Source organism: Coturnix japonica, chromosome 4, assembly GCF_001577835.2.
Source record: "Coturnix japonica isolate 7356 chromosome 4, Coturnix japonica 2.1, whole genome shotgun sequence".
NCBI lineage: Eukaryota > Metazoa > Chordata > Aves > Galliformes > Phasianidae > Coturnix > Coturnix japonica.
In genome coordinates this window covers 15,551,818-15,575,870 of record NC_029519.1, presented here as the reverse complement: position 1 = coordinate 15,575,870, position 24,053 = coordinate 15,551,818, and the positions used below count along the sequence as shown (strand labels likewise).

Here is a 24,053-nt window from a genome sequence, read left to right as displayed (position 1 = left end):
TATAGTACGTGAAATAGCTAATGAATGTTATGAGCACGTTAAGTTTGCATATAAAATTACTGTTCTTATTACAGCTGGTGGGTCTTAAGAGCATGTTTTTCCTGTGTTGCAAATGTGGCTCTGCTGTGCTTTATGTATGCTGATGAAGGGGACTGCTTCCTTTTATTTGAAACACTAACATCTTTGAGGGAAAAATCTGCAAAGACTTGCTTCTGCCTGGGATCAATCAGATGCGCCCCTCTGCATCCATCTGCCTGCAGCTGAAATGCGCTCCAGAAGTGTACACAGCTGTCAAAACACTGGTACTGCTAAGAGCAGAACTTTCTTCTCACAGAAAGCCACACAATGGGTCTGAGCTGCTTTTAATGAGTGCGTGTTTAGGATCGTGTCCACAAAATGCTTTTCAGATGCTTTTAATGGATTTGATTAGCCCTACTTCCTCATCCCCTGTTAAATCAGAAACAGGCAGACTACCATGCACTCCTAAAGGCGTTGAGCTTGAGGACTGCTGGGTCTGTGTCTGTCAGCACACACGGGCCTGATGTCTGGAGGGCAGCAGCTCCGTAGCACTGTAACAATGAGGACAGTGTGTCACTAGATTTTCGTCATGCTATTAATGCAGATAGGTCATAACTATTTCCTGCCACGTTCTTCAAGAGTATCTTAGGGATTTGGATCTGGAGACACTTTGTACTAATTACCCAGTAACCCAGTGACCTGCTCACAGGGAGCTGCTATTAGCCTATTTGCCTGGTGAAGCGGCCCAAACATTATTGATCCACAACAGCTCCAGCAGCAAGCAGAGAATAAGTAATGCTTGAAGCAATACAGGGAGAAGTGAGGAAGCGGCGCTCACAGAAATGATTACTCATTTTCTGTTGTTTAGCAGAGAGCTGCTGGTGGCTTCAGTGGAGGCAGAGCAGGATCACGCATCTCAACAGGAATTTCTTGTCTTCAGATCCAGTAACAGCTACTAAATAATTACATACACAGACCAGTGCTCCCTGAAACAATGCAGAGTCTGACATTTGTTATAGTTCAAACAATAGCACAGTGCAGTGAGGTTTCTGTTCATGAAGCAGCTAACGAGGGTTTTCAAACATACAGTCCAGTTGCAGTAATAGGTGTGGCATTTGGGTTGTTTCTTTGTGTTCTCTTGTTTAAATGTCAATATTTACAGTATCTAATGACATTTAATAAGGTGGCTGTGGCAGTCTTATAAGGAGCCAGTTATAAGTAGTCATCTTGTTAAAGCTACTAATAAATGTGGCTTTGTATGTTTATAACATCCTTGTGTATAATGGAATTCAGTTTGCAGCTTTCCTAAGCTTGATTAATTAGTACAAGAGTACAATCTGAGACACTAAAATGCTGAGACAGATATGCTGTGAAATTTGTGCCAAACAATTTCCTTTCTAGTTTGGAATATTTTGTATTTTAAAAAGTATTTGTGTCTCTCAGAGGTACTTACTGTCAAGGAAACCTTACTTTGCAGTATCACTAATTGAAATAAGCCGGAACTCTGTATGTAGAAATACGTGTCACAGAGGTACTTGAGATGAGTGGGTGAGACTCTGAGCTGTTTTGAGATCTTGGCCTTATAGATTGAAACATTTTCCTAGCTAAAACATGAACTTAATATAATTGCTTTTTCAGAAGAGCAGTTTGAAGGTTAAAAACAATCTATTCCAACAGAACTGCTTTCCCAGTCCAGGTTAGAGTTGGTAATAATCTATGTATTTTTTTTATATAATGTTTGTGGCCTGTTATTGCAGAATGACTATTTTCTGCTTTGCTCTGCACATCCAAGAACCCACATGGGTTCCACGCTACTAGTTGTGTAAGTGTTGCTCAATTTCATTAGAAGAAGTTGAATGGTCTGGCTTCGTTTTCTGTTCATCATTTGTGTTGAATAAAATGAAGCCTGGACCTGTCTGAAGCTGCAGACATCACATGCACTGAAATCTGAGCTCAGAGGCTGTCTTTCACATTAGGCTGCAATAACAAAATGCTGTAAGCTGAGTAGAGACAAGGGTTGGATGAAGAAATGAAAAACAAGGCACAACTTTCTCTTTTTTTTTTTTTTTTTGGTATTGTCTTTTTCTATTACTTTGGTACACGATATTGTTGTCTTCTTGTTTTTGGACTTCCCAATCCAGGCTCTTCTATGAACCCGTCACCACGCCTTGTGGACACACCTTCTGTCTCAAATGTCTTGAGAGATGCCTGGATCACAACCCCAAATGTCCCCTGTGCAAAGAAGGGCTCTCAGAGGTAAGAAAGCTAAGGTGTTCTCAGCATATATTCAAGAGCACAGAATAAGGTCAAGTAGCACCTTTAGAAACCCTCCAAACTCATGTTCAGTTTTGAGTAACTTAAGAAAAAGGTGGCTTCAAATGTCTTTGTGATTCCTGTGACTCACAGAGCTTGGGTGGTCTCGTCTGGTCAGACCTTCCCTGTATTTGGGAAGTTTGAGAAGGGAGGGCAGGTTGCATACAGGTTATCTGAGGCAATGCCCCCAGCATCAGGAATAGTTCAATAACAACTTCAGTGGTGGTGCAAGCTTAGAAGATGGTTTTGATGTGCTGTAGACATAAGAAAATGAAGCTAACAGATGAGTGCTGTGTGTATAGTTTGAAATGTTTGGCACTGTCTGTAACTGCTTGTGGCTTTTGTTTGCTTCTTGCTGCAGTGTTTGGCTATGAGGAAATACTGCAAAACAGTACTAATGGAGGAATTAATAGCTAGATATCTTCCAGAGGAACTCACTGAAAGAAGAAAGATTCATGAAGAGGAAATAGCGGAGCTTTCCAAGTATGTAATCCATTTCCTTCAAGTCTTCTCCTGATATGACTGCTGTTAGCTAACAAATGGCTCCTGCTGTTGTGGGACACACAGATCACAGGATGGGCTTGGGCTGGAAGGGAGCTCACAGGATCTAGATCCCACCCCTGCTCTTTGGGCTGGTAGATGCTAACAACAGAGCTTCATCCTTGGTATCAGTAATTGAAAGAGAATGGGGTGCTGGTGAAATTTTCTGGTTTTTGTGCTTAGTGAGAGCACACTCTGCTAAACAAGAAATGGGAGAAGATAACTGAGATGTTGCTGTTTCGCCAAGCTGTAAAGCAATGTGGTTGCTCTTTATATTAAAGCCACAGAGCAATATAACAGGTGGAAGCAATCTCGCAGGCTGGGGGTTGGAAATTACCTAGTAGGGAAAATTCTAAAGAACATTCGTGCACAAAGTGTATGTATTTTATACCTTGTCAGTATTTTGGTAAAATGTCATCTGGTTTGTGTTTTCTTGCAGCCTAAATAAGAATGTTCCTATATTTGTCTGCACAATGGCTTATCCCACAGTCCCATGTCCTTTGCACATCTTTGAGCCCTGTTATCGCCTGATGATTCGAAGGTGCATGGAGACTGGCACCAAACAATTTGGGATGTGCATTAGTGACCCTGTGAAGGGGTGAGTGAGCAGCATGCTTGGACCATCTGTTCTATCCCGCTTAGTCTGGAGCAAGGCTTATTCGTAAAGAGCAGTAGATAGGTTTGAGCTACAGTCATCTCTGATAGTTCTCCAGTAGAGAAAGTTTCTCTACCAGTTAAAGACACAAAGAAGGCTGAAGTTGCTCTTCTGAGCAGTTGAATTCTGCCTAATACAGCTGCTTGTTATTCTTGAAGCATATGAAGCTTGTGGGTTCTTGCACAAAGTTGAGCCTCAGACCTCTTAAAACACATGGTGAGGAATTGTTTTCCACTGTTTTGAAATCTGTGTAATGGTCTGTCACACACCATCAAATTTAAATAGCAGTGAAGTACAGTGGTGTGTGTTTTTAAAATAATGAAAATAGTTGAACTATTGGCATATACTTCTGTCTTCACTGTTCTGAGCATGTTGGATGCTGCAGAGGTAGAACAATATCTTCCTATAAGCTAGCTGAGCTTTCACATTGTGCCATTTACAGGCTGTCTCAGGAGCGAGGACGTTAATGTCTATGTATAGCTTTCTCCACTTTATTTGTGAGTATACCCACAAGGTATATGCACCATAAAAAGTGTGACATACTCAAAATCCCTACCTATGAATAACATCAGCTGAGAATGTAGGGAAGCTTTTTATTTATAGCTTTTATAGTTCTTCCATAATTCTAATACTGTGAATTGTGCTTGTTCTGTACAAAATGTCTGAACTTGCTGGAGTTATGGAAGTATGTTTCCAAGCTGTATAGCTTTCATAAGAAGTGACCTGTACTCCAAAGTGTGTAGTTAATGTTAATGACATTGGATAGCCTGAATATTCCTGATAGTTTTGAAAACAATTGTTGAATAATTTAAGCTATTGCAGATCAGTACTGGGAACAATAGAAATGAGCTGACACCGATAAATACCTTTGTGGTAGGCACTGGCTGTACGGCAGTTTTTTATAAGAGTAAGACTTGTTTACTTGCTTTTGTTCTGATTTAAATAGGTTTGCAGATTATGGCTGCATTCTGGAGATAAGAAATGTTGAATTCTTTGCTGATGGTCGCTCTGTTGTAGACAGCATTGGCAAGAGGAGATTTAAGGTGATACAGCACAGCCAGCGTGATGGCTACAACACAGCAGATATTGAGTACATCGAGGATCAAAAGGTGAATGCAGAAATATTTAAACCATATGACATTTGAAATTCTAAGCCCATGTGTTTGGTGAACTTCTTTTGTGGAGCAGTTTCTAGTAAACCAACCTGTGGTATTTACTAAGTAGTCACAGTTAAAGCTGGGAGATGTCATAGTTCTGTAATAGAGAAGGTGCTAAATGAACTTCAGCTGTTTTTCATGATCTTTTGTTCTGTGTTGCATGATGTTTATGAAAAAAGTGTTTCACATAGCAATCCAGAGGTGTTTGTCCTGCAAATGTGTGCCTCTGCTTTGGAACATGAGATGAAAAGGGAAGTAATGGATAAATAAGTGTGTTTTTAGGGAAGGGAAAAAAACAGCTAGCGTTCCTGATTTGTTTTAGAACTCCTTGGTTTTCTTTTGCTCATTTCCTTTGTCCCTCCCCACCCCAGAAAGCCCTAAAAATAAACATTGTGCCTTTCCCAGCAGGCAGATCTCGGTAAACAGTAGCCTCCTCCCATCTCATTTCAGGTGCAAGGACAAGACTATGCCGAGCTACTTGTTCTCCATGATTCTGTCTACGATCAGGCCTATATGTGGTTTAATTCACTCAAGCAAGCACTGAAGAGTAGAATTCTCAGTCACTTTGGTCCAATGCCAGCTAAGGATCCCGACCCACAGGTATCCAGAGTCAGTGGCTTACATAACTTCAGAGGCACGGGTAGAAAAAGGATAGTTGATAAGCTGGGAACCATTGTCTTCTGTGAAGAAAATAAGAATGCTCATCATTTATCCTGCATAAGCAAAGTATGTTGGTGTGCAGCAGTAGTAGCACTATTGTGAACAGAAAGCTCATACTTAATGTTGGTAACTTCCTGAGAATACTTAACCCACACAACGAATCCCAGGAGGTATAACTGTAAATGCCTTTTTGCCTACTCTACTTCCACAATTAAATGAGTAAGAGAGAATAGGAAACTCATTACTCTGGCTCAAGGACTGCAAATTACAGGGATCCTGTAAGAACAGAATGTAACAACAGAAATTAAATATGAAACAAGTATAAAGTACAAAGAAGGGATGTAGGTATCTCAAGGAACTAGATCTTTAAATTAGGGGAAAAAACATAGAAAGCCCAACCTACAAACTTATGGTTTAAAAAAAAAGAACAGTTTGGCTGTAGTTTTTGTTTCAGGCGAAGCTGTACTTAAAAGCCATTAGGCTAACAATAAGATACGCTCCTTGCTAGTCTGCTGTCCAGATGTTGTCTTTTCAAAGAAAATCTGCAAAGCAAAGCCCTAACCATATATTTGTATTCCAACTTCTGCTTCTTCCCCTTACTGCAGGCTAACCCTAATGGACCAGCCTGGTGCTGGTGGGTCCTAGCTGTCCTTCCACTTGAGAACAGAGCCCAGCTCCCTTTCCTTGCCATGAAATCCCTCAAAGACCGCTTGAATGGCATCAGACGTGTCCTTACATTCATGTCTCGTACAAGATCACGGTGATGGTGAGAAGGAGAGCTGTGAAGTCTCCCGCAGTACTTGACAGTAGAGTGTCTCTTGTAACTTCATCTAACTGCAATAATGTCTTAGAGATTTGTGTCAGAATGTTTCCAGCCTGAATTTCAAAGAAAATAAGTTAAAAGGAGCAAGGGATGTTTATGGTTACTTTAATAGTTTCCATTTGGAACTCAGTTTCTGAGATGATTATTCAATTACTGCACTGCTAAATTAATAACAAATGTGATAGAACAAAAAGTGATCTTGTTTGCCATAAACCTTTTAAAAAGCTTAAGAGGTTTTTTTTAATTTATTTTTTTGTTGTGGGTAAAGGGTGAACTGTGCAGTTTAATGTGAAGCAGAATTAATAATGTTTATGCATTATTTCAATGAACTGCGTGGTCTTTTCCAAATGGTTCAGGTTTTATATAGCATTGTGTATAACAATGTTCACGACTTCCGTTTGATAATTTATTTTTGCACTATGATTTTTTTTTTTTGTTTGTTTCAAAATGTGTTATTTATGTGTTCATCCTCTATAGGAAAGTGAGCTGCTCTATTTATAGTGTTTTTATCCTGTATGTACAACTGGGGGGTGGGGGGGAAATGATGATTCTAGCAGTGCACAAAAAACTGCTTTGATCGTTTTTTCAGCTATTTCTGTTCAAATACTTCGAATGGTTTTTCTATTTGTCCCCAGTCCTACTGTAGCCTAAGAAGGCTTTTTTCCTCCCAGAACAGCCTGCTGTGATGTCTTTGAATACACACACTGAGAGCTCATGCACAGTTGTTGGATCTTGACTCGCTGCTTGTAACCAGGGCTCTGATAGCACAGTGCAGCCAAGCGCATCCTTAACCGTGAGCGCAGGTGTTAAAAATGCTTGGCTAAGTCAAGGCATGGATCAGTTGATGCCAGTGGGGATTTGCTGACAGAAGGCTCACCCTCCTAAAAACAGAACTGGAAGTATTGGTGTTTTGTTTTAGATTGACAGATGTTTTTTAAATTATTTTTTTTATATCAATTCTGGTTGCCGTTGAGATCAGCTTCACTTCTGGAGTGTCTGGGATTTGGTTTTGGAGTGTGCGTATGTGGGTGGAGGGAGGGTTATTTTCAACTGTAGGACTAACAGGGCAGTTTGTACCACATGAGAAGGAACGTGTTGTAATAAATGCTGTTTATTTCATCCCAATTTCAGGTTTCTGTTAGCTTCAAATCTCTGCCCAGCTGCTGTGCTTTTATAAGCAAAGATGGGGTAGTGTTGCTAATAGTAGTTAACTCCTAAGGGAAATGAGTAAATTTTTGGATGATTGCTTCTAGCTAATGAGGCAGGTAAAAACAAGGCAAGAAAGAGAATAGCATTAACTTTTTTTTTTGGCTTTGTTTAAGTCAACAAGCTGTTGGGGGGTTTTGTGCTTTTTATTGCTTTCTGTCTACCAGTTTCTGGAGCTGGTCTTCCATGGGGCCAACTTTGACTTTCATTACTTTCAGTATGGGGAGAAGAAAAGAAAAAACAAAACTGTTGCGGAATGCTCCAATTTTTGTTGCTGTTTTTACCTGGGATAGCACCATTGTCCATTCCATGCCTTTATGGAACAGTGCAGTAGAATTTAATGTCAGTTTTCCATGTGTGTTTTTTTTCCCCCCACCATCATTCTTTTGTTAGGAATATACATTAAGAGTAATTTCTGTACTGTTAAGTTCCCATAATATCTTTTATTCCCCCTCTTGTTAAGTTGTACAGGACTTTCCCATAAGGGTATCAAAGAAAGAATGGAAGGCAAACACATCTTAGTTTTGTTATGCAAATTGAATATGTATCCTGTGTTTTGCATTTAACTGTTCTAGAAATGCTACAGCTCATTTCCATCCTGCTAGATTGCTGCACTCCTGGCATCTTCTGTAGGTGGTGCTTTCCATGCTTCCCTATGAACAATGTTTCGAATACGTGCTCTGAACAACAACTGTATGGTGGCTGAGACCCGCTATGACATTTGTCTTCGAAAGTCAGCAGCAGTTCCTACTTGTTTGGAAGTGAAACTGCATTAAATGCAATTCTTCCTTAAACCATTATGTATTATGCATAATATAAGGAGTCTGCATTGCTCCTATAGAAAGTTAGCACTTAGTTCCTTGTATCTGTGGGGAAAAGGACCTCAGATAGCTATTTCATACTGTTTTCTCATTGATCTTGTTCTTTTCCTGCATGTCTTCTGCATACTTATTATTTTATTAATTCAGAAATTGCCATGGAAAGAATCCTTGATTCTATAAGTGAACATTGTCTTTCTTTCTTAGACTTGAGTAAAGCTGCCAGAATTTCCTAAGCAGAAATCTGTGTATACATGCACTGTGTTGTGAACCCCCAGTGTATTTGGTGTGACATGGAAATACAAACTGCTGCCTACACTGCATGCAGGTGACCTGCACACGCACAGCAAATTGACTCCATCAAGAAGTTCAGTCTGGGACTGCTCTGTGGCCACACGTCATAGGTTAATGGGTAGTTCATGCGTTCCTTCAGAGGAAGAGGATTCTGAAACAAGTTTGAGAACGCAAGCCTGCCCAGTGAAAACAGGATGAGGAGTAGCCTTAGCCTTCAGTGAATTGGTATGGTGGTTTCAGTAGTGACCTTTACAAACACAACTTCTAGTTATGCTATGTGTGGGTGATTTTGGTTGAGTTAATTGGCACAAAGTTGTAAATGCAGCATTTATTACAGGCATACATAAACAACTGAGCGGACTCAAACAGCTTCACTTTAATTATAGAAACTGTATTGATCACATCTAGCTGGGGGCTGGTATTTTATTGATGCTTCATTGCATTCAAGGCACTTGTTTTATTTCAATCACTCTTTTATTTATTTATTAAGAAAAAGGGGGGGGAGGGGAGAAAGCACGTCTTGGATTTACATTTCCTCTGTGGCTAGAAGTACTGATTACTCTTTTCTTGTGAAGCCATAAGTAATGCATAGGCTTTTTACTGCTACCTTCAGGGAAGGTCATTTCCTTTGACCTTAAGTCACTGAGTTAAGATTACTAATATCAGAAGTTATTCAGTTTTCATGGAAATGTGATCAGTCTCTTCTTTTTCCTGTGATGGAGAGTGAAGCCAATGACAGAATGATATGAGCAAGTGCTAGTCTCCTGCTGGATATGGTGGTGAGCCATCCACACAGCTGGAAACTTCCTGAAAGCATTAGGCTTGCATTTGTGAGATACACTTAATTCATTTGAAATCTCTTCACACTTGTGTAGACTGTAATATTTAACAAAACACATCAAATAGCAGAGGCTGGCTGTATCACCTTATCAATTTTTTTCTGCATGTATTTGCCTTCTAATTAAATAGATGAGTTTTCTGGGGGAAATTACACTAATTTTCCCACTTACGGACAGATTTCTGTAGTAACGTTGACCTACGTTGCCTTGTGTAGGAGCGGTTTCTGTCAGAACAGCTGTTATCTTGGCATGGAGAGCTTTGACAGGAAACCTGAGGCACAGCTGCATTACAAATTGTGAGTTAAATTGTGCAGTTTGACAGGGAGCTCAGACACAGCTGTAGAATGCAGTTTATTTGTATTAATAATTAAATTATAAATCGGTGTGGTGAAACTACAACCATCAATTAGATTTTAGTTGATGCTAGAACAGTGTTGTGTAGTCCTTTTTTTTTCCCCATATTTTCTTCTTTAAGTGCTGATCTCTTCCATGAGTGTTAGCAATAAGAGACAAGCTGTCACACTGCATGGCTGGCCTGTGCTTCTCTCCCGTGCGGCTGCTTGTGAGCAGAACACTTGAACCATAGATTTCCTCACCCAAACTTGATTTTTAATTTAAAGCCATTGAAATTGGGATGCAGTGGGTCTGGTTTCAACTGCACTGTAAAGAAAGAGCATTATGAAATTCTTTAGACAGTCTTTTGGTGAATCCTGCTTGGTGCTGAAGTTTTACTGGTGTTTAAATTAGTGACAGGCAGGAGTTGTACTGAAATGCAGCGCTTAGGATTTGAGAATGCACTCACAAGCTTATTTTTACAAAACACATGTAGGTTCATTGCAGTTTTCTTTCCAGCCCAACTGGAACTGTGTGCACTTAGGGCAGTGCTTTCCTGTCCCCTGAGCCCTACATCAGGTGAGAGCAAAATGGGCTGAGTTCATACTGTCAGCTTCGCAGCCTGACTTGTGGTGTAGTGCAGTGCATCCTTAAGATCTGGTAGTCTGGGGCTTAGTCCAAAGCAGCTGGAAGTCTTTTAGAGCTACAGCAAGGTGGTAGTTCAGCCAGGTTGCTGTTCTGAGATGCTTTGTTAAATAAATGGGGTCTGTGTACAAGCGTGAATCTGCTTTGTCAGGATTAAAATGATGGGTAATACTTTAAAAATAATAACAATTAAAAAAAATGGAGCTATTACGTTGACTTATTCATCCAGGTGTCATGTGAATTGCTTACTAAGGGTGGAGTTTCCTAAGGTCTAAAGTAACCCTCACATAGAAGTGCCTGTATTCTGTTATTGCCATTCTTGAGCTTTTTAAGAGAGTCACAGCCATATATTTTATAAATATGAGCATATGCACCTTTCGATCTTTAAATTTGCAGAACAAAGGTTTACAGAGCAGAAGTGTAGCAAAACCAATGTACTAGCTTCTGTAATTCCCCAGTGGGGGATGGATGGAGAAGTACGAAAGTGGGGAGGAACAGACTATCTGTATAAGATGTCTTAATTTGGCACCATATACCTGTCCAATTTAGTTCCATCAAGCTATGTGGTTATAAGAGTGCCAGAAATATTATCTCTCAAGCCATTCTAAATAAAAAGCTCTTTGTGGACCTGTATATTCCATTTGTTTGTAAAACATCATTTTTGTGCACTGTAATGAACTTGAAATGAAACTCTGATGCCACTGAACAGAGTGCTGTTCAGCTACCTCGACGTAAGGTTGAAGTACTTAGTTGTTTTTTCTTTCCAGTTTTGTTCACATTGTCATATAAAATATTTTTTAAAAAAGATTCATAGTCCAAAGATCCTGTATTTGTTTGTAGATGTACCTGCAATTATGTTGTACCAACTGAGTCTGTGTGAAGCGTTGTTTGCTAATTAAAACTTTTGTGTTCTTTACTCTTTGGCTTGCATAACAGAGAACATCAGGTGTGAATCACTGTGCCATGGGAGCTGCTTTTTGAGGTGTTTTAGACAGAGGAACAAAGAACACAGCCGAGGTTCTGCAGCCATGCAGCACAATCTGATGTGGAGGAAGGAACCTGCAGGAAGGAAGGCAGTTGCCCAAAACTCAGCCTTTGGAAGGGACCCCCAGAGCACTTTCTCTCTTTGCTGTAGAAGAGAAAGGGCAATGGGAAGTGCTGAGAGTCTAGCATCTAGCACTGTCTGCTTCAGTGCCTCCTGTGCTGTTTGCTTTAGTGAGTTGCCTGTTGCTGTGATTAAAAACAATAGACAGGCTGCCTTCCACATGCAGCCACAGCCAGGGAAAGTGAGCCCTAGTGGCTTGTTAAGCTGCACCTGTGAACCCATGCAAACATGATGATCAGTAAGGGCCCCCTCAGCTAGAAGCTCCATAGCACTTTTGAAGTCCCTGGCTTGCAGAAAAATGGAATTTTATTCATAAACTCAAGATTGAGAGAACAGCTCTGCAGTTCATCCTATTGAAAATGTGTAAGAGTCACCAGCGTTTAGCTTTTAGAGATGAGAATGAACTGCTCCTTGTCACTGAAGCAAGCTGTGTGCTGTGGTTGCTCTCTGCTGCTTCAGTCCCATCACCTATAGCACCAGAGATTACCTCGCTGCTCTCTTATTTAAGGTTGCTCAGGTCCTGTATTTATTTTAGAATCCAGGGCACTGCATTTAGTAAGCTAACAGCTAATTATGTCAGGACTGTGGTACTCAGTAACAAACATTTGAATCTGAGCAGGGAAGTACTTTGGTTGAAGTGCTTTTCCACCAGGAAACAGCCAAAGCTGAAGCTTTGCTTGGGAACATGGCAGGTAAATTATTCCTTTTGGTTCTCAGTTTTGATTCCAGAAGCCTTCATTAAGAATGGCTTTTAGTTGTTGTTTAAAGCAAAAGGTAACTAAAACAAATCTAGGGTGGCAGATGTATTTCCCAGCTCTGGAAGTTCAGCATGCTTGAAAGAGATTTATTCAGCGGACTCATGAAGCATTCTGAAGTCAACTATTTTATGTCTCACTTTAAAACGATAAAGGACTGTGGGGCTAAGCTTTGTTGTTGCTGTCATTCTTAAATCCATGTTGTTTTCAAACTTTCTATCAGCTGCCACTAAGAACTCCAGAAATCACACAAGAGAACAGATGAAATGGTTCTTCCTAGTGGACGGAAATGTCACCAGGCCTTCTTCTCCAGCTGTATCATAACTAGCCACTCAGCAAGGCCAAGTGCAAATGAACACATGGAGGCTACCTGAGAACCAGAGCACCATCAAAGAGCAGGGTTTGCCATGCATAGCCCTTAGCTGCCGCACACTGAATGGTTTACCTCTCCTCATGGACAGCTTTCAGGTTGTTAAAGCAAAACTGACAGCCCGAGTGAGATGCCAGCATGGCATCTTCTCTCGCAGTAGATCTGCTCTTGACTTGTAATGCTGTAAGTGAAAGGAGAATTAAGCCATTTATGTAAGTGACTTTATTTATGTAACTGACTTATGGTGTATTATATGAGAAAAGGGGAAAAAAAACATGGCTGCTTTTTGTCTTTTCTACAAGCTGCAGGAAGATTTTTTAAGAGTAATATTAGTAATAAATGGTTTTCTCTATGTGTTTGATAGAGCTTCATCTGAGCTTCATCTGCATGGAGGCTTTAGCACGCATAGGAAATGTGGTAATAGGTGGCACAACAATGTGAAAGGATTTTATCAGGTCTGCAGACAGTCTAGGAAATCTGAATTCAGAACATCACCATTTAGACTGTAAGCTCGTTCAACAAAGCAATTAGCATTCAGTCTCTTCCATGGATGACTCAAATGATTTGCGCTGTGACTATTAGTACTGAACGTACCATCTGAAATGTGTTTTGAAGGTTTAGTGAAGCATTCATGATTTAAAAACGCTTTTTACAAGTATTATTATTTTTTTACTCAATGAGAAGCCCGAGTTCCACCAAGGCTAAAGAACCCACAGAAGCATTTTCAACAGAGCTGAACTGGTTTTCTTTATTCTTGATGCTGTTTTTCACTCCCAAGTGAACGCCGGCTATTTAATATTTGGGAAATCAGGGTCAGTAGAGTAAATGTTTCTGTAGCAATTTGGCAGACACACCTTTCATAACTCATAAAGTCACTCCTGGAAAGGCACAACTGGGTCACAGAAGTGCATGGTGGGATGCTGCTTTCCAGTTATGCAACCAGGGTAACTAGAGGTTAGAGAAAGCACTTGAATAATGAGCTTTTTGCCAGAAAGAAGGGAAGAGAAAAACACAGTGTTTTTAATGCTGGCTTCTGAGCAGCAGCTCCTAATGTGTCTGGTTAGGAGTCATCAAACCGAAATAGAACCGAATGCGTCACAACTTTGAAGAATGGCAATTCACATCCCCAAAGAAAAATACATCTGCTTGTATTCCAAAAGCAAATCCTACCAGCTCTGCGATTCCCACTGATGATGCTGGAGCCACTGGCAGAATGCTGCTCATCTCCTCCCAGCCCATGTCACTACCTTCATCGCTCCCTTCTGCTCTTTTTACTGTATCCATCATCCAGAAACACCATCACCCTTAGGGAGTCACATTCTATGTGCACCATTTTTATCACACTAAGCTGAACTCTACGTCCCTGACAGCTCATAGCACCTTCATTTCTTTCACATTTTCTTGCCTGCTTTTATGTACTTTACTGGATTATTTCTTAATAAATATAATGAGAGAGGAATTCTTACATTGTTTCTTAGAGAGAAGAGAGAAGGGAAGTTGTCTTTCTGCACCGTGAAGATTTCCCAAAGTTTGGAGGGCAGGATATGGCCCAAGGGCACCAATTAACACATTAACCAACAGCTCCCATTGAGTCAGTGGATATTAGTTACAAAAAGCAAATCCTGCATTGCAAAGAGACTAAATAAAACAGTGCTTTTAACCACAATTATATCTCCTGTTACAGCTGCACACCAGATAAATATATTAATCAAAATGACCTCATTTTAGGCATGAGTAGCAGTGTGTTATATAACCATGTTAAGTATGCTGTTTTATTTCCCTCCCGCCAAGGAGAAATGGTGTTTGTCTTATAAGGGTTCCAAATAAGTCTGGTTATAAAGTGATGGAGAAAGAACAGGAGGGAGAGACACGAAAGCAGGGGAATTAGTAAGCAAAGTGACTCATTCCCTGAGAGCAGAGGTGATGCTACACTCCACTGCTAAATATTAGCTGCTCTGTAGGAAGCTGATGTTGTCATAAGCAGTCTCAGTGCTCCTCATACACCCAGCATTTCTCAGGATGGGAAGGATGGAACACTTCACATGTGTTAGAAGAATGGAAGCACCTTCTTTTCAGACCTCTCAACCAGTGACCTCAGCTTACAGCATTCCTTGTTTCCAAAGCTGTTGGTGAAGGCTGCTCCCCCAGAAATGAGGGGCTTGCAGCATCCCCTGCCATCCTTCCTGTTCTTCAGAGCAAAACAGCATTCAATTAATTCTTTTCTGGTGCTTTAAACAAGCTCACAAGCACCCTGAAAAGTAGACATCTCCCCGCACACATAACAAGGCCAAAACTCATCTGGATTGACACTGCACTGCAGCACAAATGACCGAGAGGCGTACATTTCTGCAATATAAGATCACTCAGGCAGAGAACTCTGATAAGCGCTGAAAATGTGAAAAACAAATGGCAGGGTATGCATTTCCCATTTGCTTAATACACGCACATAAAAGAAACACTGTGTAGGCTTCGCTGCAGCATACCAGTGCATCCAAAACTCAAAGGTTAGTTACATAAATGATAAGGCGTGGGCTTAAATGCTTCATTCAGCTTGTTAATTACTTGCTTTGTGGTCCGAGCCAACATTCTGAAACAGGTTCATCCAATATTGTGTTGCTTCCTCTGCATTTTCAGTTCGTGTACGAAGCTGAAGTGCCGGGAACAATTTGTTGCAATACGTCAGGAGAGTCTCTTTTCTTTCCTAGCAATTCACAGAACAAACTTACTCAAACTACACAGATGCTCTTTAAATGTCTTCCTTATTTCAGAGAATGATGAAATATACATCTTGGAACATTCTTTTTAAACGGGGGAATTGCTGGCTGCCGTGAGCTTATCTTTATTATTGGCATTTTATGTTTCACTGGTTCCTTCTCTGTACCCTTTTTAAGCATGAGGAAATGAATGGCAGCTTGTTAGAGAACTCTGACATACATACTCACCGTATCGCTGGCAGAAATGTTGTAGAAGCTCTATCTTAATAGTAGATGGAAATAAATAGTTCCATATTCGGTTCAGTAAGCTGAAACACCAGCTTGGTCAATACCATGGGGAAGAATAACTGGTCAGTGCCAAACGGCCTATCCAGAGAAAGGCAGACCACCACTTATTATGTGCAGGCAGAAACTGGAGATGCAGAATTCCATATTGCTGTGGCAATAAATCATACTGTACCTGGAACAAACATCAAGGTTGTACCTGGGAACTGCATCTAAGATTTACTTCAAACAGATCTGTTTTAAAAATGGAACTGTGTAACTTGCCTTGATATCATCAGGGTGTATTTGCAGACATCTCAATTTCCTACTCAGAATGTTGGATGTTATACGAACACAAATATGTTTCAGCAGCTACAATGAGGTGGAAGCAAATATTGTGGAAGTTTTTGACTCCTAACCTTTTAAGGAACGATAACTGACATCCTTTAAACCTCACCTTCTCATTTCTACATGAAGGCAGCATCTTTCTCCTCTATAGTAAGGTTGCCAGTTGGCGATTTCTGAGTCACAAATTCAGATTAACATTTGGATCTGAATTACAAGTCTTGAAAACTGGAGGTTGGCTGAAAGAGAAACCTCGTCTAGTCAATCCTATGGACCAACTGCAAACTGCAGATTGCAGCTGCAAATCTGGGTGGAAGTGATCTGGCTGTGTGCAGCACTGTATGAAAGGTGATGAGATGCATCTCCTTGCCAGTCTATGTATAATCTTTCCACATCATTCTCTGGATTTTGCAGGACTGTTGCTCCCAAAGTGACTCATTCCCTTTGCTTCCACTCTCTGGATTATTTTCTCTGCTGGCACTATCTTGCTTCTCTTTTCTCATTTTGTTCTTTCCTGCCCATGGGCCATATCATATCTTTCCATCAATATTTCAGCAGAATGACTCCCGGTTGGAATCAGTATGGATTCCTGCTTAAAAATTGATAGCACAATATGGCCCCACGTTTCTATTCCTGTGCACCTGTTCCTCTTAAGCTGCAGTCCCTCTGTCTTTAATATTTCCATTCTTCAGATTGCTCAGAACACCAGAGTATTCTTAGCTGTATTTAAACCATCGAATGAATACAATTTCTAAATTAGAACGCACATAAAAATGCCTTTTTTTTTGTTACCAAGTGAAGCTCAACTGCACAGTTTAGCAGATCTCACCATACAGATCACTTTTGTCTTCAGGCTAAACATTGTTTCTTCAAATTGAAGATGAAAACCGCAATTAAATATAGGCCACAGATGTTCAGGATGCAGAGGACAAAAATATAGGTTTCATAACTTGACAGTTATGCAACCAGTTGCTTTTCACATATTAAAACATTTAATTTTATGCTCTTATTTGCCTTTAATCTAAACACACATACAATAAAACAAAAAACCAACAACCTGTGAACTGTCTTTAAAATGGTGGGAATTTAAAGAAAAACAGTCCTTTTAACAGTCTATTTTAATCATTGCTGGTTATTTTCCTCAAGATCTCCATTGCTTTCTAATTTAACTTCAGATCCCCCAGTACTCAGCCAGCCAGCTCTCCATCAGATCTCCGAGGCACCTCCACAGTGCCAAGGATATAAGCTCTAATCATGTTGCAGACCTGGTCTAAGCAAGATTACTTTCAAATGCAATTCCCCTTACCTACCGAATCTCATTCTGAGCATCCACCCCGACAGCCAGAGCCCTGCGTGCACCTCTCACCCAACACAGCACACCACGTGTGCCAGAGATGCGATACTTAAAGCAGAGGACTGAAGACAATGGGATTTAATCCCTTCACAGATAAAAACTAAATGAGGACTAAGCGTGATCTGTACTTATATAAAAATCCTTTTCTTCAACTTAGCTTCCCTCTAGTAAATCACACATTAATTCTCTCATGCAAAAATAAAGAAGCAAACCAGTCTGCTGACTGTAAATGCATAAATGAGAACATTCTGCTTACAACCACAAATACTTTTATCCTGGTTTTGTAAGGAGGCTTCACATACAAAACTGCCTGTCCACCATCTTCAGTAAATTTGGAACCAGGGACTGGTTTTCAACCAGTTTTGCAGAGATTCCTACCACCCCCTCTGTACGACAGCAAACTTGCATTTGCAGATTTTCCTTTTCACATCCTCAGGAGACACTTGCACACTTTGGCAATAGCAGCACAGTTCAATGAATGAGGAATACAAACAGAAAGGCTTGTTAAGGATTTAGCAATTTTTTGTTAAGCTAAGGTCAATCCCATTATCTTTAAAATAAAAACAATAATAACTGAAGAATAGGAAGACAACCAGTTTGCCAGCCAGCAAAGGCAGCCATTCCCCAGACTAGTAATGAATGAGACAGACCATGTGGAAAGCTCAATCTGTGCTTTCATCACTGTGTGAATCTGCAGAACTGATACGCTTTGGTTTTGAAGCTAAAGAAGTTTAACTCTTCTCTAAGAACTGGCACAAGTTGGTTGGGTTTGTCAGGTTCAGCCAAGCTACACGGTTTGGGTCATACAAGTCAAGAGCAGAGTTCTCCTGGTAATGTAGAGAGACAGACTGAGAGGTGGTTGTTGGAACCTCTCTATGACCAATTGGAATCTGGCAGGCCAGTTCCCCCCCACAGTACAAAGCTTGCTTCTCACAGCTTCTAAATGAAGCACAAAGTCCTTAATGCTAGTTCCTAAATGAGAAGTGGCATCTCAGTGGGCTGCCTTGGTGGATTAATTTTAAATGCATAATTCAATATAGACCCACATAAACCTTTATGAATAGAAATAGGGGTTATGTAAGCATGTTCTTACAGCATAGACTGCAAACTCATCAGTGAAGCTACCATTTCTGTGCTTTAGGTATACAGCTGTCAGTCGACCAATTCAAAAAGAGCCAAAAGAACAGCAGGCCTACCTGAAACCCATTGGCCATGTGGGAGATCAACCATTTCTGAGAAATCAATTCCTTTTGAACCAGTAACAGTGTACTTCAGCACACTATGAATAACGATAAAAAAAAGTCAGATTAGTTTGATGATCCCAGAAATACCCAGTCATCTTTTTAGGCAGGGATTAGTGCTGCCTCCATGGTAAATCCCTTTCTCATTGAATTCCTGCAGAACTGACCTGCAAAAATGATTAGCAGCTTCACTGGTTAAAAATATGGTGAAAGGGTTACTACAATTTATTATTAAACATAATCAGATTAATTAAAGCAAGAAGGTCAGGCTCGAGCTAATGGTAGAAGTAACAATGACTGCATGTTGGTATAACAGTCATGATGCTCCTGGGCTGTAGCTTAACAGCTTAACATGGTTCATAAGAGCTAGAAAGTGGCAGGGTGTTATGAACAAAAATAAAAACCCCTCTAAACATTCCCAAGCTTTGAGGAATCTCAAACCCAGACCTGGACCAGAGCATTGCATCTGATTCACAGCTCCACGGCCCCCAGAACCAAAGCATTGGTTTTGGTCTCATCTGGTGAGAGGTCAGTGGAAAAAATGGTATCAAGGAACCCAAAGAAGCCAATAGATATTAATTTGGAAAGAAACGGCTATTGGTTACCTGCTGAGTTTAGGAGGGGCTGCTTAGGAAGCACAGGCATATTTGCTTCAAACATCATTTCACTGTAGAGTGCCGGTGTGAATCTGGAACGATTTCTCTCAAATTCAGCATAATTTTGGCATATGCAGAAGATTTGACCCTAAGTTCTATGCTGAGATTTATATCTGAACAATACAGAAACAAAAAAAGCCTAGTTATAATCTTATTTAGACCAGACTAATTCCATTTGCTTTAGTAGATTTGTTCCTGACTGGCAGAGTTGTTCCTGAGATTTGAAAGAAAGCCTGGAGTGCCACTTAGCATTGAAATCCTTCTTGTTATATTACATTTCCTTGGACAATTGCATCAAGTCTGTTCTTGCTTAAGTCACTCCCAGAAAGAAAACCTCTTTGCTGAGGAACTGTGGTTACAGACCCATACTGTTAATAAAAATAAATGCAAGAGTATAGCAAGAATACCAGTTCCATCTGGGAAAATTGTTGGGTTCATCTGCTCAGTCAATACAAAGGAGTCTGTGAGTCCATGCTTACAAAATTCCCATTATCAGACCGAGTGATACTGTGCAAGGCACAGAAATGGGATGTTCCAGCAGCTCTGGCTCCGAATGCTGCCAGCATCGCTGGCTCAACATCTTTCACATGGCAGAAGCCATGAAAAACTCGTTTTAAGGACCAGGCTATTATGCAATGGCCTTGGTTGTGTCAGCATAGCAAGGAAAGCACTGACTCCAGGTGGACTAAAAGCTGAGGCTCTGTGCCTGCAAGGCAGTGGCAGGGCAGGAGCAAAGCCACTGACTCCAGGTGTGAGCTGTGGGCACTGGGCAACCTGAGCTCCCTGCAGTGTGATCCGCCCCTCTGTCTGCCATGCCTCCAGCGTTCCAGGGACACAAGCCGTCTTTCAAAAGGAGTGGCAGACTAAAAATGAACTGGTCCTGGCAGTATGGCTGCATCGTCTCATTTTCCACTCTGCCTCCAAAGGAGAAATCCAGATGAAAAAGGGTGGAAAAAAAAACATAAAGCAGCATTACAAATGGCATTTCCACTGTCTGCTTCAGTGACTCCAGCAAGGCTACTGCTACATGGGAACTGATGCTACTGGCCACATAAGTGTATGCAGTCCTGTGGCCACCTCTGCCATAAGAAAACTACCCCACCATCTTAATCGAACATACCATGAAGGACTCCAGAGATCACGTTTGTACAATTCCTGGCAACAACTCATCCAGATGTTTGTGCTTGTACTCCTCTTGCAGCACTGCAGCAGGGAGCTTCTGTCTGAAAGAAAAGCAGAAGGTCCTGCAGAGCTGAGTGACTGCTGGAGCAGAGGCAAACATGCTGCATGGAGCAGATACTCCTTGTTTGGATTGTAAAGGCTCCCAGAAGCAACTTACCAAACCTGGTTTTAGGGAAAGTGCGTTTTCTTGGAGCTTCTGATTGACACCATAAGATCCTTCAGGTCATGCTGTTTGGTAGCACTATATTGCTGTACAGTGACAATAACACAAAGATGGTAGTAAATATCCAAAAGGTTATTTATAGGAAAAACTCACCCATATGGAAGCCTTCAATCTGATGGGAACCACTGAGGCAATCTCCACCAAGGAGTGATCTCCAAGAGATGCTGCCTTAGTGGTGGTCAGCCCTTACATGAGGTCTAGAGGGGGTGAAGTCAAGCTCCACCCCTCCTGGGAGCACAGCTAAATCACTCTCACCTGGCTTTGGCAATAAATTCTGCTCTGAAGCTATTAGACAAGTAGCAAGTGAAAAATGATGTCAATATGCATAGCACTTAATATGCAAGGCAAATATTCCTGTTGATTGTTCTCTCTCCGTATGTAGCACGTCTTCACAGTCAGAACTCTTTTTTTTCTAAACAAAGTGAAGCAAGGAGACACTTGTTTTCATAAGGGATCATAACACTAATGGTGCTTATGTAATAAGTCGTTCTGTCAAAATGCAAAACAGAAAATGAAGCTCTGTTTTCAAGCACGTCTGGTTTCTTTCCATGCAAACACAGATCAGGTCAGTGATCTTTGAGCTCCGTTGGCCTATGAAATGCTGTAGTGGAAATGCTAAGTCACACCTTGAACCAGCGATTGAGCACCTGGTGGGAAGGCAGGGCCAGCCCAGGGGAGCTCAGGTGTAAACAGTGCAGCTGAGTGACTGGAATGGTCACTGGAATGGACTGGAATGGAACCAGAATCCAGCCCTTCCCAGATCTCATCTAAGGGTCAGCAGTGGACGAGAAGGGGTCTTTCTGGAGATCTGTGCATACCTGAGTCCTTCTGAAGGTAAGTAGCTCCTTTCCTTTATTTGTGTGCCTGCAGCTGTTCATTTGGGTGAATTCTCTCTTGCTGCAGCTTAGGACCTTGCTGCTGTGCTGTCATTGCTCTGCTTTCCATCATGTTGCAAACGTTCCTCTAAAAGCCCATGTTTTCCACTCCTTTGCAATGTGTATGATTCAGGCTCCAAGCTGAGTAAGTGCCTGTTGTGCTTAAAACGCAGCTCTGGTTTTATGTAGATATATCCTAATTTGTGCATTTACTTGTGACAGAGAAGTCACTTTATTTACTCCCATATGAATAAAACACACTTTCACAGCTCACAAAGCCCACAGAAATTGTTTCCTCCTGCATGTACAACTGGTAACATGCCGACCCTCTGGGGGGCACATCTCCCCCTCAGTTTGCTTCTCAATGAGTGTTGCTTTTCTTCACTTGCCCACGTCACTAGTGATGTACAGCCAGTACTTAGGCCAGCAGGAGTGACACATTCACAGAAGGCAGCCAGCAACGTTTCTTGCTTGCTGGCTCTGCCAGTGCCAATGGCACCATTAAGGAAGGCTGCTGCAAGGAGCACTATGGAAACACAACACAGCCCCAGGACTTTGACCCTTTCCCATACGTTGATGCCATTGCTACAGTGGCCTTATTGTGTAACTTGGGAAAAAGTTACCTCAGTGCCACAGAAACATATTCCAGAGAAATGTGGAAAGCTTCTAATTTGGAAGCGCTCAACCTCACCCTGCTGTGCTGGAAAAATACCTGTAAGTTAAAACTAATTTGGAGGCCAAAATAAGATAGTTGGGAAAATATAATGGAGGCAGAGAGAAGAAAGGATGAGAGTTTCGGGTATGGAACAGCCTTCTGTATCAGAATGTTTGTACCAAACCCTTCTTCCTGCTTTTTCATTTCTATTTCAGACAAAATTATATTAATGAATACTCCATGACTTCAGTGGTTTTCATACCTACTTGTTTTGGGACTAGTTTGTCTCATAGATCAGAGCAGGAATTGGCAGTCAATCCTGTTTATGTAAACGGCCTGTAGATTTTTTTCTGAACTGCCTCTAAAGAAAACAGCTATTAAAAGAATTCATTTCAAATCCCTCCTTACACAACAGGAACCATAATAGCATCTCACTATTTCCATAATCAATAATCTGCCCCTCGAGCTGGGAGAAGCTGCAGAACTTAGGCTTAGCTTCCTTGTTAGAAGCTATGCTGCACAGCATTGCATTTCAAGTACTGCACTATGGCACCCTGCTCTGAGCCTTTTGTTTCTTGAGTTGAACAGCCATTCTTCCACAGATTCACCTTCATTCATCCAGCTGGAAATACCTGAGCCACTTGTTTTTAATCTGTGAAGATGCTTTTTTTGTTCCAAGTTTGGAATTTGCAGTTTATCTCACCTGCTTATTTCTATAAAATGTTAAGAAAAAACAAAGACAGGTTGCACTCAACCTCTACAGCAAGAACTAACCCAGGCTGCAAGAACAGCAATACCCCATAATGAATAAGGACTCTTTGGGTACAAGCCAAAATATGCATAGAATGCAAGTGTACCAAGCCAGATTCCTAAAGAGATATCAGGATTCCCTAAATGTGAGAGGTTTCACACCATAATCACCATAATGTTTGTCAAACCAGGGAAGGCCTAATGTAAGTGCAGGTAGGGCACTTCATGCTAGATGAAAAGACAAAGAGGGACATGTGTCTGACTCTGTAGGCAGCTAATTGCCTCCATGGATACTAGAATCCTTCCAGTAACAGTTCTGAAGGACAAAGTATCATCATAGCATAATGTCTTTTCTGTATTGATCTGCAAAGCACTTAACTGAGCAAATGGGGCAAGCACAACCTTTCTAAGCCAAGAAGTCCTACTGTAATATTTTATATATATATATATTTCCAAGCAATTAAAAATGAAATATTGCTACTTAGGGGAACTCTCTCTGTCCAAGCATGACAAAGGAAACAGGACAGTAGAGTTCTTCAGAATGGTCATTCCTTGCTATTCTAAGCCTTTTCTCCTAACTCATGCTAAGTGTGTGCCAAGTTGCTGTTTGTATCTCTGATCTCTCCCATAAAATCATCAGATCCTGCATCTGGATGGGACAAAGATCAACCTTTGGCCAGGCAGCAGACCTTCTAAGCAGTACAATTAAAATTCTAAACTGCTATACATTGTTGGACACGGTCGTGTATCTTCCTGCATGGCTCCATCATGCAAATGAACTCACTACCTTTCCCTATCAGTGGCTCCTTGTAATGAGATAAAGAATTTTTTCCACACTTCGCATTTCCAAAACCTCCATTATATCACAAACAGCAATACACTGCTCTCTCCTCCACTTTCACAAAAGCTTCCAGTCTCCCTGCTGTGATACTGTATAGTGAGTTGCATGTGGGAATCTGCTTTCTGCAACACCCAGAAGCCTGTTCTCCTTGGGGATGGCACTAGCACCCTCTGCTGTTGTACAGGAGCACTAAAGCCAGCTGAAACCCAGTTCCAGCCCTGAGTGCAGAGCATCTCAGGAACAGCCCTCGAGACCCTTTGCTGAAGGCCCTGAGCCTGAGCAGAATGAGCTTACTAAGGTAGTTATCGCTCACTCATCACCTCCAATGAACAAGTGGGCAATGGGAAGTCAGAGCCTCACAAACGCAACAATCGGCTTTTATAAATGTGTCAATAAATCACCAGTGATTCAGTGTTGATCTT

At 41.1% G+C, this 24,053-nt stretch overlaps 1 protein-coding gene and 1 long non-coding RNA gene across 3 annotated transcripts in view; one reads left to right on the top strand and one right to left on the bottom strand.

Annotated features, from left to right (window-relative positions):
- The window catches only part of LONRF3 (LON peptidase N-terminal domain and ring finger 3), a 17,199-nt gene extending 6,265 nt beyond the window's left edge, over positions 1 to 10,934 (top strand). For both annotated transcript variants that reach the window (XM_015860777.2, XM_015860775.2), the window contains 6 exons: positions 2,160 to 2,274; positions 2,693 to 2,814; positions 3,311 to 3,469; positions 4,473 to 4,635; positions 5,134 to 5,283; positions 5,949 to 10,934. In XM_015860777.2, the coding sequence (XP_015716263.1) occupies positions 2,160 to 2,274; positions 2,693 to 2,814; positions 3,311 to 3,469; positions 4,473 to 4,635; positions 5,134 to 5,283; positions 5,949 to 6,107 (868 nt within the window). In that variant the 3' untranslated portion in view covers positions 6,108 to 10,934. The remainder of the gene's footprint in view (positions 1 to 2,159; positions 2,275 to 2,692; positions 2,815 to 3,310; positions 3,470 to 4,472; positions 4,636 to 5,133; positions 5,284 to 5,948) is intronic.
- Positions 7,741 to 24,053, bottom strand: LOC107312932. Its single transcript, XR_001554701.2, has 6 exons — positions 21,329 to 24,053; positions 20,445 to 20,536; positions 20,226 to 20,328; positions 19,055 to 19,218; positions 18,405 to 18,487; positions 7,741 to 15,705 (listed from the first exon to the last, which is right to left on the bottom strand). It is a non-coding gene; the product is annotated as an uncharacterized LOC107312932 (long non-coding RNA).